Here is a 13989-nt window from a genome sequence, read left to right as displayed (position 1 = left end):
GGGTTCACCTCTCTCTTTGGAACAAGAGAGCAAACGGCAGAGGATGGACAGATGGAGGGAGCAAAGGCTAGCCTAGTCTAGGTCCTGTTCAGGGCTCTCCGACCCGCACTCTGAAGCCGCTCCGCTGTGCTCCTGGATAGTCTGCAGCTCGTCCGATTCAGAGGGTCGCTCTTTGAAGGTGTTGTCCTCTCGGCCCGGGGCATCTCGGGAGAAGAGGCGGGCCAGGTGGGGGCGCGGCGTGGCAACGTCAGGGTCAGCTGTGCTGGCGGAGGTCCAGGCCGAGTGGGGGTCCTCAGCGCCTGTGGAGTCAGTCACCGCCGACTTCTCCGAGATGCAGCCATTGTTCTGGTTCGCATCTGTCTCACCCCTTCCTGCACAGAAACAACAGGGGTCACTTATGGGTTCGGGCCTGCATGGCACACAGCACACTGCAGTAACACAATGGGCTCTTTTGACCACACTGCGCCCTTCCTGCTGCTGGGTTGAGAGGTCCAAAACATCGGCATATGAACCAGAATGAACCTTGACTGATCTGGTTGGAGATTCGTTCTTTTTTTTCCTAAGCTTTTCTTTATTATATTTCCACACAGGTTCACATAGAGTAGTATCCAAAATTCTATACACACAACAAAAAACATATCCTCAAATCTCAAAAATTGGAGCAAGAAGAAACCAATGACATTAAGGGCAGGATCTGGATGAAGATGCAAGTATAGGAATTCATTTTAAGCCACAATCTCTTCAGTCTATGAATCGGGAAATAGCAAATAAACAAATAAATGGATAAACAACCATGATGATTGTTTTGTTTCACTTTTTTGGCCTTTGCACAGGTCTGAGTTCCAGTGAATGAAATTTTATTTATGGTTTTACCTACTGTATTTTCAGTATTTAAATACTTACAGCTCTAAGAAAGAAACTGTTGGTATGCCAGCCGGCAATGTTCAGGTAGCGTCACCTTCTTTGCAGAGTCAAGATGTTGCAAGGTAATTAGATGAAGCCCCCCAATATGTTATCCCTAATTCTTTGTTTGTTGTTTTAGTTCAATAATCTATTAATTCATCCGTTTTCTACACAATTTATCCTATTCGGGGTTACAAGGTGGTCGAGTGCAGCTAACTCAGCTGATTTCGGGTTGAAGGCGGGGTACACCTTTGGACTGATCACCAGGGTTTACGTGCAACAACCATTCACACTCACATCAATACAGGTAATTTAACCCCTTAACCATTAAGCTAACATATTGTATATATTTTTGGACTCTGGGAGGAGGTTGTAGACTCCACACAGAAAGACACTAGCCAAGATTTAAATCCACAACCCCTTTTCTCTGAGGGTCACTTAGGAACAATATCCTAGCTGGACAGACACTAGCTCAGTCTCAGCATATTATTTGAATACCCTTGAGCAAGGCACTGAGCACCCCAGTGCAAACTGCCCCGTGGCAGCATTACCACTTCGACAACTCCCATTTGGTTGTATCGTGTTGTGCATGTAGCCAATCTTAATTCATCCTCAAGGGTACACATTTTTTTACTCCATAAAATTAAAGTACTGTAGAGCGCTGCTGGACATGAGGACATCCAGTGCATTCCTGCCAACAAACAATATACACACCCTACTGTGGAGGAATGGTGTCGCACTACACAACACAATATGCATGCTAATATTGACTGATACAGTGCTCCATTGTCAGATCTTCATAGTTATTACAAAGGGACAATGGGTCTTGTGTCACGAAAATAACTCCTATAAGTATGGATTTCAACATTGTGACACTTAACTAAACTTGGAACCTAAACGCTACAGGGCTGCTGACACAAGCTGCTACATTTTAGCTCAATATTCATACTAGGATTACAGTAAGTAGGATTTGTTAAATTCTTCATATTAATCTTCGAGCATGTCAAGTAGGTTATGAATGTAGCGTATACTCATTTTTCCACATTCGCACACAAATTTAGTAGTAGCTGAGGCCATATTAATCTTCGAGCATGTCAAGTAGGTTATGAATGTAGCGTATACTCATTTTTCCACATTCGCACACAAATTTAGTAGTAGCTGAGGCCATATTAATCTTCGAGCATGTCAAGTAGGTTATGAATGTAGCGTATACTCATTTTTCCACATTCGCACACAAATTTAGTAGTAGCTGAGGCCATATTAATCTTCGAGCATGTCAAGTAGGTTATGAATGTAGCGTATACTCATTTTTCCACATTCGCACACAAATTTAGTAGTAGCTGAGGCCAAAAGTTAAATTTATTTTACATTGAATTGGACGATGCTCAAATCCTATGCATTACTGCAAAAAAAATGACAATTCTGCCCAACACTCTCAATACAACAATGCAGCCCAGTCTGCTATGTAAAAATACAACTCCAATTCCAATGAAGTAGGGACGTTGTGTGAAACATAAATAAAAACAGAATACAATGATTTGCAAATCATGTTCAACCTATATTTAATTGAATAATCAATGATCAACTTTATTTTTTTTCGCAAATAATCATTAACTTAGAATTTTATGGCTGCTACACGTTCCAAAAAATCTGGGACAGGGTCATGTTTACCACTGTGGTCACCTTTTCTTTTAACAACATTCAATAAACGTTTGGGAACTGAGGACACTAATTGTTGAAGCTTTGTAGGTGGAAGTCTTTCCCATTCTTGCTTGATGTACAGCCTCAGCTGTTCAACAGTCTGGGGTCTCTGTTGTCGTATTTTACGCTTCATAATGTGCCACACATTTAATATAACAGGTCTGGACTGCAGGCAGGCCAGTGTAGTACCCGCACTCTTTAACTACAAAGCCACGCTGTTGTAACACATGCAGAATGTGGTTTGGCATTGTCTTGCTGAAATAAGCAGTATATGTTTCTCCAAAACCTGTATGTACCTTTCAGCATTAATGGTGCCTTCACAGATGTGTGCCATTGGCACTAACACAGCCCCATACCATCACAGATGCTGGCTTTTGAACTTTGCGTCCATAAAGGTCCGGATGGTTCTTTTCCTCTTTGGCCCGGATGACACGACGTCCACAATTTCCCAAAACAATTTGAAATGTGGACTCGTCGGACCACAGAACACTTTTCCACTTTGCATCAGTCCATCTTAGATGAGCTCGGGCTAGAGAAGCCGGCCGCGTTTCTGGGTGTTGTTGATAAATGGCTTTTGCTTTGCATTGTAGAGTTTCAAGTTGCACTTATGGATGTAGCGCCAAACTGTATTTATGGACATTGGTTTTCTGAAGTGTTCCTGAGCCCATGTGGTGATATCCTTTCCACATTGGTGTCGGTTTTTGAAGCAGTGCCGCCTGAGGGATCGAAGGGCACGGGCAGAGCTCTAACCAGTCGGCCACCGTGCCGCTGCTGTTGTTTCAGTTATCATCAAATTGCTGACATACCCAGCAATTAATTGATTGTGAGTGTTCTTTAAAGATGTTTACTCATATATTATTAGTGTGATATAAATCATATCAGACCTTGACATGGAGCGGAAATCTGAGCAAATGACAGTGATTCACATTATTTGCTGCAGTAACGAATCAGCTTCACTCATCGGGACACAATGAATTGGAATATACTCACTATAGTTGCGAACAGTACTACAATTAATGTTGTTCAGTGATGGGGAAAAAAAACCGCAGCAAATGTTTGTCACCCTTTATGATCGATTACTTCCTCAATTTTGTAAAAAAAAATTTTTTTTTTTAAATCCACTTTTTTCACATTACTGTATGTTCTGAAAGCATCATGAGTATTTAGAAAAACCTCTCAGTATATAAAACCAGGGACCTTGGAAAAATCTTTTTCCTTGAAGGTCCAAAATCTCTGGCTACACCACTGCAAGCAAATTCCCCAAATGGTCAACTGCCTAACTTTCTGCTGTCTCCGCTTCATGTACTGTTTAATAGTGTCTTACTTTACTGGATTAACATCCTTGCATATTAAACACCATACATAACGCCTTAATTTAACCATAACTTGCAGCATTGAGTGCGGGCCCCCTCAATGATTTTCCCTGAGGGTGCCCAGCCTCCTCTTCACTTTGTTATATTTTCCCAGTGTGGAAAAAAACAAAACAATATTACTTGCTTGTTTTTATATATTTCACACCAGTGACATGACACAATAAGCCCACTAGTCTTCTCCTGTCCTTCTCCCACCTTGTAGGAGCAATGCTAACCAGTGTCAAAAGAAATAATTAAAATGCAGACAAAGTTGAAGCGGGCTGTGTTAAATGTTATTTTTAGCACAGTGTATGCCACAGAAATGGCCCGTGGGCCAGACTTTGGACAACCCTCAGCTACAACATATAGGGGTCACACTTGTGTCTTTCAACCAGATCTCCCTCACTTTTGTGTAGCTTCATCCTCAATGGTATGACACTTGTTTCAATATTTTGCTTACACTGTGCAATAGTTTGAAGTCAAGCAGGCAGCCGGAGCCTCTTCATTTCAATATGATAGTTGAAGCTTTTCATCAGTGTGATTTCATAGGAATGATTAATCAAAGGCTTTTCTTCTCACCAAAGACGCTGCATAAAGAGGTGATGAAAGCGTGCAAGAATATGAACCGAATGCGATGCTGTGAATTGGAGAAAAACTCAAAACTCTCCCCCTACTGCGTAGCGATTACTGTGAGGATACTACTTCTGCAGAAGTAGCACGACACGCAAACAACACCGAGGGCCAATTGTCCACAAGTCTGGTGGGAGCAGGTGTCTTCTGAAAGACTGCTCCTTCCATTAATACTGGATATATTCATATGTTGAAATTTTCATAGTGACAAAGATATGACCATACTGAACAGTCCATCAACCTCTACAGAAGCTCGTCTAAACAATATATTTTAATGACCCTGTCAAGTGAATTCAGATATTTGTATCTAAATATGATGGGGCGTGCAGTTAGCTAGCTAGCTATGCCTACATCAGTAAAATACATCTTCCTTTCAGACAGACAGCTGACGTGGCCTCGATGCCCTTGTTGTCGGCCAAGAGTGGATGGACATCACGGCAGTTCAACTCGGAGATGTAGAGAACAAAGGGAGAAAGAAAGCTTGATGGTTTAAGGTATGCAGAAAGTGGGCCCTAAATCTCATCAGTTTTCCTCCTCTTCCTTGGTGTGAAGAGGATGTGAGGCCGAGCATTGTGTGACTGTGGAAGGGGAAACATTCCTCTGAACAAACACCCAGAATTGCAGTATGTGGCTTTAGACCAAAACTCCTACCCAGCGGCAAAAAGCCCTCTGCTGCTACATTCTGGATGCTGGATGTGAAGCACCCACAATGCAAGAAAAGGCCCTTCACTGTCTCTAAAGTAAAAAGCCATGCAGTATTCAGGACTTTGGCCATTTAGCGATAAGACTGACAACAGAACAACAAGAACATTCTGCTTTCCCGGGCTACGTTAATGATCCGACCGACCATTTCAATAATACTACCAATAAATGAGTTTAGATGAAAAATGTGGCTCCAATGCTAAAAATGCACTTGCCTTTCATATGGCCGACATTATGAAGTCACATTAAGGAGCGCTCAAACGAGGCAATTCATACTACGTTTGGGCCCCCTTAAAACCTAAAGATGTGTTTGCGTGACTAAAGTGTACATTTTCGTTGCTGGAGAAGGGCCTGCATTACAGTTAATGTGATAATTTCTCTGCCCAGTTATTAATGATAGCCGACACCTTGCATAATATAAATTAAAAGAATAACTTGAAATAAGGCACAGCAAGAAAGTTGCAGTTAGACTCATTGAATTCATGAGTTTTATGAAGTGATGTCAAACTAAAAGGAACTGAACCATGGAGAATGTGGGTCTGCCACGGGCAAGGAGTAGTCTATGTGGGAAATGAAAATGTCGCAATTGTATTTAGTAGTACATGCATCATTCAGGCTATGAAAGCCTTTTTACTTTAATTTTCCCAATCCTTCAACGGGGCGGCATGGTGCATGACTGGTTAGCACATATGCCTCACAGTTCTGAGGACCCGGGTTCAAATCTGGCTTCGTCTGTGTGGATTTTGCATGTACTCCCCGTGCCTGCGTGGGTTTTCTCCGGTTTCCTCCAACAGCCCTAAAACATGCACGGTAGGTTAATTGAATACTCTAAATGTGTGTGTGACTGCGAATGGTTGTTTGTTTATAAGTGACCTGCGATTGGCTGGCGAACAGTTCAGGGTGTACCCCGCCTCTCGCCCACAGTCAGCTGGGATAGGCTCCAGCACGCCCACGACCTTAGTGAGGATAAGCAGTACGGAAAATGAATGAATGAATTAATAAATCTTCCAAGTGAAATTCTTGGTGCAGAAGCAACCAAAAGATTCAAAGTTGTGTCATACTGTATGTAGATTTTCTCTTATTTTTTTATTCATCTACTATGAAATCCCTGGTTTGCTTTGGTCTTCTCCCAGCTACCCATCATTCCCTCGTCTTGGACTCTTAAAGTCAAACACACACACGCACACCTACACGCACGCACGCACACACACACACACACACACACACACACACACGCACACACACACAAACGCACGCACACGTGCTAACACTTTGGATAACTGTCCTGCCAGCTGGCCAAGGCCAGATGACAAGTTCAAGAGGCCACACATATGCCCTCAGTATCACAACATGGTGCACAAACACAGAATGCGTAGAATGAGTGCATTTGTATAATCAAGGACGCATTTGGGGCGAACAAAAGAAAGAAAAAAAACAAAAAGAAAAACATTTGAATTCTGCAGCCAATTTCCATCAACCGAAGCTCATCCTTTTGAGAGAGAAAGTGAAAAATCTGACTGAGAAGGAAAGAGATCTAAGGCGAGAGAGTGAGCTGAGAGAAAAGAGTGAATGTGAACAATTGTGTCAAAGCAAAGGACACTGTTCTAGTGATGGATGTTTCCCTTTAACAATCAGAGCCTTGAGAGGGAAGGAGGGGCTTCATGATGGCAGCGATGGTGTTCGTGTCGCCCTGTGTCTGACACTGCCATAGAGACAAATTACTGAACCACAACACTTACATGAGACTTCAACGCAATTACTTACCTGTACAATACATGCAGTACATACATACATGCATACACAAACAATACATACATATATATATATATATATATATATATATATATATACACATATATAATTTTCATTTTGGTGCATCACAATTCACAAAGCCACACAAGCCTTACATCTGACGAGTCAGTCATTCTTCATCTGTTGACAATCAATATAAATAATAGTTGGAAACTGTGCATTCAGTGATGATTAAAATAGACAAAATAGTCACTTGCCTAAAACAGTAACTGTGCACGGGATATGTGTATTGCATCCTATAGGAGCACAGACGGCAGAAGGGTGGAATAGAATGTCACATTCTATTTGTGTATTAGTCTCGATCGCGTGGCCAGACTGAAAAAAAAAATCATAATGCGTCTCTTGTATTATTCAGGTGGCCTGGCCAAATGTGGCGGCGGGCCTTATTCGGCCCGCGGGCCGTAGTTTGGGGACCACTGTTGTGAACCTTTTACATGACATTCATTCTTTTGAATCTTTGTATGTACATGCTAGTTTGTGTAAATAAAGGACCATATTAGTGTTTTGCAACTGTTTTAACTGATTATTTGTAACTACATTAACTCCATGTTATGTAATAGTACATATAATTTCTTAGCCAAATTGCAGCCCTGAGTCAAAAATACGTACTTGGAAGAGAAAGAAGCTATGAAACATAGGGGAAATAGTAGGCCATCTGAGATAATGCAGAGTGAATGGGGCCACACAAGACTTACAGCAAATGCATATCACTCTGCACATGGTCAATAGGTCAACATCTGACTAGTGCATTCCTACAGTATGTACTGTATCAGTCTCTGCATTGTCTGAGGAAGAAGACGATTCACGAAAGACTACTGCACTTCTTTCCTCACCTCTGGTGGGTTTCTATTCTCTAACGCATCTATCAGCACCACAGTTCTCTTCAGCTCTCCCTGCAATGTTGGAGAAATGGTAACGCAGCTGTCAGCAATTAATAGACAGACAGACAGAGGGGGGCTGCTTTGCTGAGTGGGTGCCTGCTTCAGGCGGGTCCAGGTAATGGAGCCATAATGGGCTTTTAACAACCACGCAGCTTATGGTGGTGTTTGCCTTTCAGTGGTAAAGCAGCACAAACAGGAAATACAGAAAGGAGGCACCCCCACAGACTGAACAGCATGGGGCGAGCCATGGCGCCTGCTGATGTCTGCTACACGAAAAGAGGAACCACTAAAGTTGAACGAACTTACCTGTCATAAACCATTGCACATTGGCCAATTTGCGTTAAAATGGGAAAAGTCCCTACAAAATAAATTCATAGGCTTGTTTCTAAATACATTATACATTTGAAGAGAATTGCATTTAATTTTTTTGCACATTTACAGTATATTTCTTAACTGACTAAGTTTGCGAATTTATATATATATATATCCAACTACATACTTTGTACATATATCCAACTACAACGCCAAAAATTTTGTTTTTTGTTTTTTGGTTTTTTACCCCCAACGATTTTCTGATTCAATTGCTGTAGTGAAATCAGTATTTAGTCGTTACATCTGTGGGAGATACGTTAACATGCCTTGTCATATCTGCAGTAACATACGATATTACAGATGGCATTCATTATAGCAAAATGCAAGGATGAATGAATACGAGGAAAAAGGGGCTGATTTTGAGCATTATAGTTTTGGACACCACATCAAGGCCGCTCCATCCTGATCAATGTTTAAACCAACCAACCATAAACTAACACTAGCAGTCAATCAGACAAATTCTAACCAGCTAATATCATTGAAAACACGAGTGATGCTTCCTCTGCACCTAAAGGCTAGATTGGTCACAGAAACAAGTTGTCACAATCGGTTATTCGTGGACACCCAAATATTGAACCACGTACACATGAGAATATTGACCTGTCTTAAAAATGACATGGTTAGCCATCATCACTCTGATCTGCATTGATTGCCTTTGTGTTTGTTTTTATAAACAATCAATGCCTCGTTAAGATGATCCCAGTTGTCTAAATCTACACCCCCTGATGACACAAACATTTTGAGAGCTATAAAGTAGGACCCCCCCCGCCCCATCATGTTTTTCATGTGCTTCTTTTCACTTTCTTTGAATATATTATACACATTATCAAATCTGATGCAAGTTACACACTTAAAAACCGTCCACAAATAATATGTAAGTGTAGGCTGGTAATATAGCTTCGTAAGCAACTGTAGTTTTACTCAACTTCTTTCAGTACAATTGATACAGACCAGCAGGAATACAGGGAAAATTGACAAAAAAAATGTCTTCAATGTCAGATGTTTTGCAATCAATCAATGTAAACTTTTTTTTTTTTTTTTAATAATTGGAATGGAGTTTGCTTAAAACACAACACCCCACACATAACCCTACCTGATGAAGAGGTAGTAAGAATGAAATTGATTTGCACTGGCAACTGCAACTTGTCTCTGTTAGAGAATGCCCTTAGAATGCCCTTAATCAAACAAACACACCACTATCAAAATTGTTCAAATTTGTGTTGAACATGTGCAACAAACTCTGCCCTCATCTGTTAGGTCGCAGCATTACAAAACCCCTTCCATCCATTTTGTATCACGCTCATTCTCATTAGGGTCAGCGGTGAGCTTGAGTCAATCCCAGCTGACTTTGGGTGAGAGGCGGGGTACATCTGGACTGATGTCAGCCAATTGTATAGCACATAAAGAAGCAACCACTCACACTAACATTCACACCTGTGGACGATTTAGTCTTCAATGAACCTAACATTCATGTCTTTGGAATGTGGAAGGAATCCAGACTACCCAGAGACAACCCACGCAGGTACGGGGAGAACATGCAAACTCCATACAGCAAAGACAAACCTCAGAACTGAAGCAGCCGCACTAACCACTTAGTCACTGCGACCACATTTTCATCAATCAATCCATCCAATACGTCATAGATTATTGAGAAAAAAACTTGTGTGTACTGATAAGAAATTGTTGATTTTAAAAATTGTTGGCCTCCACCAATAATGATTGAATTTAATTATAGTTTACCACGACGAGAGCACATTTCAGACAAAAAAAAAAAAAAATAGACATTAAAATCAGACTTTCAAGGCTTTTCACTGCTTCATGACCAGTGTTGCCACAGTTACCTTGAAAAAGCAACTTAGTTACTTTACTGATTATGTGACCTCAAAAGTAACTAAGTTGGAAAAAAGTAACTTTTGATTTACTTTAACCAGCTGCCAAGTGGCAGGAATACAACTTTCTCCACCATTCTCAGTACATTTCTCTAAAGACTCTAAATTGATAGATAGATGGATGCCAATTGTGGTCCATGAAGGTATCTGTGTGTGTGTGCGTTTGTGCGTGCGTGCGTGTACCTAAACGTGAGTGGCAGTTTTGATATTGGGGGCACACGCACACACACACACACCACCATTGGTGCCGCCATCTTAATTTTGGTGAGAAGAGCGACAAAAAGTGGCAAGATTATGCAACTGTTTAACTAGCAAAGCGGTGGGTGATTGACAGGGGGGTGGGGTGGGGACCACTTACTACGTGACGTCAGCCGTGCAGCTCGTTAAACCAACTCACAGTCCGGATTACAGACGAAGTTGAAAGTTCTCACTTTTCATTGTAAATATTATTTAAGCTAAGTATTCTAAGTCCTTCAGTGAGTCAGTCCTTACCCTCCATGACCGATTTATGACCCCGAACTTCGGTATGAATAATTCACCCACAATGCATTGCACACTTAACTCGCCATTAAAACTCTAATCTTAATGTGTGAACAAAAAAGTAACAACAATCAAATACACTTTTTACTAAGGAAAATAACAAAAACAGTGTGGTGATAGTGAAATCGTGCATTTCTTTGCACTGCCGTGGTACTGCACTGTCACTGTGCATCGTAGAATAAACAATCACCTCCCAATCGCTTTCTTCTGTCTGCTTAGAAATAAGCGGTCCGTGTCCATGGTTAAATGCTATTGAATAGCTGGACTGCGTTTTGTTCGATTCACCAGCCACAAATTAGTAGTTACTGTAGTTACTTTACTGTAGTTAGTTACTTTGCAACACTTTACTGGCATCTCTGTTCATGACTGCAATTGAAGAGTTGATGTACTGTATGTACATCAAATCATACGGTATATATGCATGTCATCGGGTCAGCATGGCTCAGGTGGTAGAGTGTTTATCTCCTAAACAGAAGGTTGTGGCTTCAACCCTCAGCCCTTGTGACCTTGTCGAAGGGTCCTCGAGCAAGATACTGAACCCCGAGTTGCTCCTGATAATGCGACATCAGTAGGTGAACGAGGAGACAGTGTTAAAGCGCTTTCAGTACCTTGATGGTAGAAAAGTGCTACACATGCATACTTACAATGACTATAGCTTATACTCATGTGAGGTTCAACTTTGTCTGTGCAGACATAACAAATTCACTTTTTTATGACAAAGTGTATTGGTGTATTGTACAGATTGTCTTTGGGCCAAGACCCAAATTTCATTGACAACTAAATAGACTGAGAAAGAAACACAAGATGAACTGTGACTGCTTGGCGGGCTAATAATCACTTACAGTAGCTCATCTCAAATAAAAAATTCAATAAAATGATCCAATGGCATGTTGACATGGTCCAGCCCTTATAGAAATTTTAAGGTGTGTTTCTTTTTTTTAACTTGATGATTCTAGAGTGATTGTCCTTCCTGTCACAATTTTAAAGCAGTATTACTATGAGCTACCCCAAAAATTGCAAACACTAAAATTCACTTTTTATATGCTGGCCCTTCCGCCACTATAGATTCAAATGGAAACTTAAATGTTGATTAACCTCTTACCAAAGACTTCATCGTGTGTTTCAGGCTGTTCTGCCGGTGTGGTTACTGCTGGTGGTCCTCCCTCATCTTTGGTTTCAGATGATAAGGCCTTTGGGACACAAAAACAGGTTTAGAAGGAGAGTCACCATGGAAACAGCAGAGGCTGATCAATGGTGAGAAATAAAGTCACACCCATCCATCCATCCATCGATCCCTTTTCTGAGCCGCTTATCCTCACAAGGGTCGCGGGAGTGCTGGAGCCTATCCCAGTCATCATCGGGCAGGAGGCGGGGTACACCATGAACTGGTTGCCAGCCAATCGCAGGGCACACATAAAAAAACAACCATTCGCAGTCACAGTCACAGTCACACCTATGGGCAATTTAGAGTCTTCCGACCATGCATGTTTTTGGGATGTGGGAGGAAACCGGAGTGCCCGGAGAAAACAAAGTCACACCTATTTAATTGAATTATTTTTTTTCTTCTTCATTGAGAAGTTTTGTATGCGATGTCTTGTCATTGTAGTGCCATGCTACATTAATCTTCATACACTTACTGTAGAAATGAATGAGTGATAAGATGCTTGACTGAGAATTATTCATATACATATATTAATTTCTACACAGTGCATTCTATCACTGGGAAACTGGAACCTATCCCAGCTGCTCAAGCAAGCATTTTCATGATTTAAAAAAATAATAATAATTGTTTTTTAAATTAAAAAAATGTAAATTATTTTTTTAAATTTAAATTTAAAAAAAATGTTTTTTTAAATTAAATGAAACAGAGCATTTATATAAAAAAGTATGATTTATTTTGTCTTTTTAGACTGAATTTATTCTCACTAAATCTTAAATTATATCGTCGTCAATCAGTAGCATTTATATTTTTCTATCATCAACTGTCTGCTCAACATTGATGTGTAGTCCCAAGGTCACCCTGATGACATGACCTTGTAGCGTGAAACACGAATACATCCAAGGACACTTTCTCAGAATTGTTGGGGGACTTTCAGTATTAGGGTTGAACCCAAGAACAACTGCGTCTAATATAAGTGCACTGAAATGTACAGTGTATCTCTCAATGAAGTACATGTGACTAATTGCAGTTCTGTTTGTTATAACCGATGTGGTGCTTTCAAATAGCTACCAGCACAATGAGTTTAAAAGGTTTGTCTTGTGTAAAGCTTTCATCATTCTTAGTTACTTTACAAATCATAATTTCTACATTGTAATCTTTTTTTTGAGGATAATTTACTCAGACTAATATGAAACCATAAAATTTAAACACAGTCTTACCTGTCCTGTTTTGTTCAATATGAAAGGGTTTCATTTATAAGGGCTTATTGTTCCTTAAATCTACCTGCTATATATCTCTTTAACAATGAAACTACTGCTCTAATTCTCTTGTATTAGACACACAGGTTGTAAATGTGCTGTATATAGACAAACTCTAAATTGGCCATTTTTACCAAGGAAAGATTGGAATCCTTTGTCGGCAGCTCAGCATCACACCTTCCCACTTATTAAAGATACCTTTTGTTGGGCATAATTTACATAAAGATAGGTGCTAGAGTAGGTAAGGTATCACCTGACCCTTGCACATGTCAAGCGGAACAGGGAAAAACAGCTCCATTATAATTATTCTTGCGAATTATTCCTGCCATCCTAAGAGCCTCTCATTATGCTGTGCATTTTGCTTGTGACCTCTGAGTACAGAAGTTGTCTATTTGTACCTGTATCCAAAAAAATTTAAAATACACATGCACATATTACTCCTGATCTTTACTTGATAATTTGTATAAGCACAAGGTTGTTGACCATAAGCAGTTACATGTACTCTTGAGGCTCACTTATGCTCTACTTTAGATACGCATACAGACACACATACAGTATGTATTCTGCGTTAATTTTCTTTTCATCTATTTTTTTTCATCTATTTTCTATTCCTGGTGTATTTACAATCTTATTGGAAGCCTTACCTAGTTTGCCCTTTCATCTTACTGAACTTAAGCAACTTTTAACCTCACTGTAGACTAGATGACCAAAAAAAAAAATTACCACCACTCAATGAACAATGAAGTGCATGCCTTTTATAAAAATTATATCTATGACAAAAGAAACCCA

General features: G+C 40.3%; 1 protein-coding gene across 1 annotated transcript in view; it reads right to left on the bottom strand.

Annotated features, from left to right (window-relative positions):
- Nucleotides 1–61: 61 nt before the first annotated feature.
- LOC133401193 (myelin basic protein-like) overlaps nt 62–13989 on the bottom strand; it is a 32745-nt gene continuing 18817 nt past the window's right edge. Inside the window, exons 3-4 of the mRNA XM_061673876.1 lie at nt 11885–11972; nt 62–371 (exon numbers count right to left, since the gene is read on the bottom strand). Coding sequence (XP_061529860.1) covers nt 73–371; nt 11885–11972 — 387 coding nt within the window. The 3' untranslated portion in view covers nt 62–72. The remainder of the gene's footprint in view (nt 372–11884; nt 11973–13989) is intronic.

Source organism: Phycodurus eques, chromosome 4 (genome assembly GCF_024500275.1).
Source record: "Phycodurus eques isolate BA_2022a chromosome 4, UOR_Pequ_1.1, whole genome shotgun sequence".
In the NCBI taxonomy this organism is placed as follows: domain Eukaryota; kingdom Metazoa; phylum Chordata; class Actinopteri; order Syngnathiformes; family Syngnathidae; genus Phycodurus; species Phycodurus eques.
This window is presented reverse-complemented; position numbering and strand designations above follow the sequence as displayed.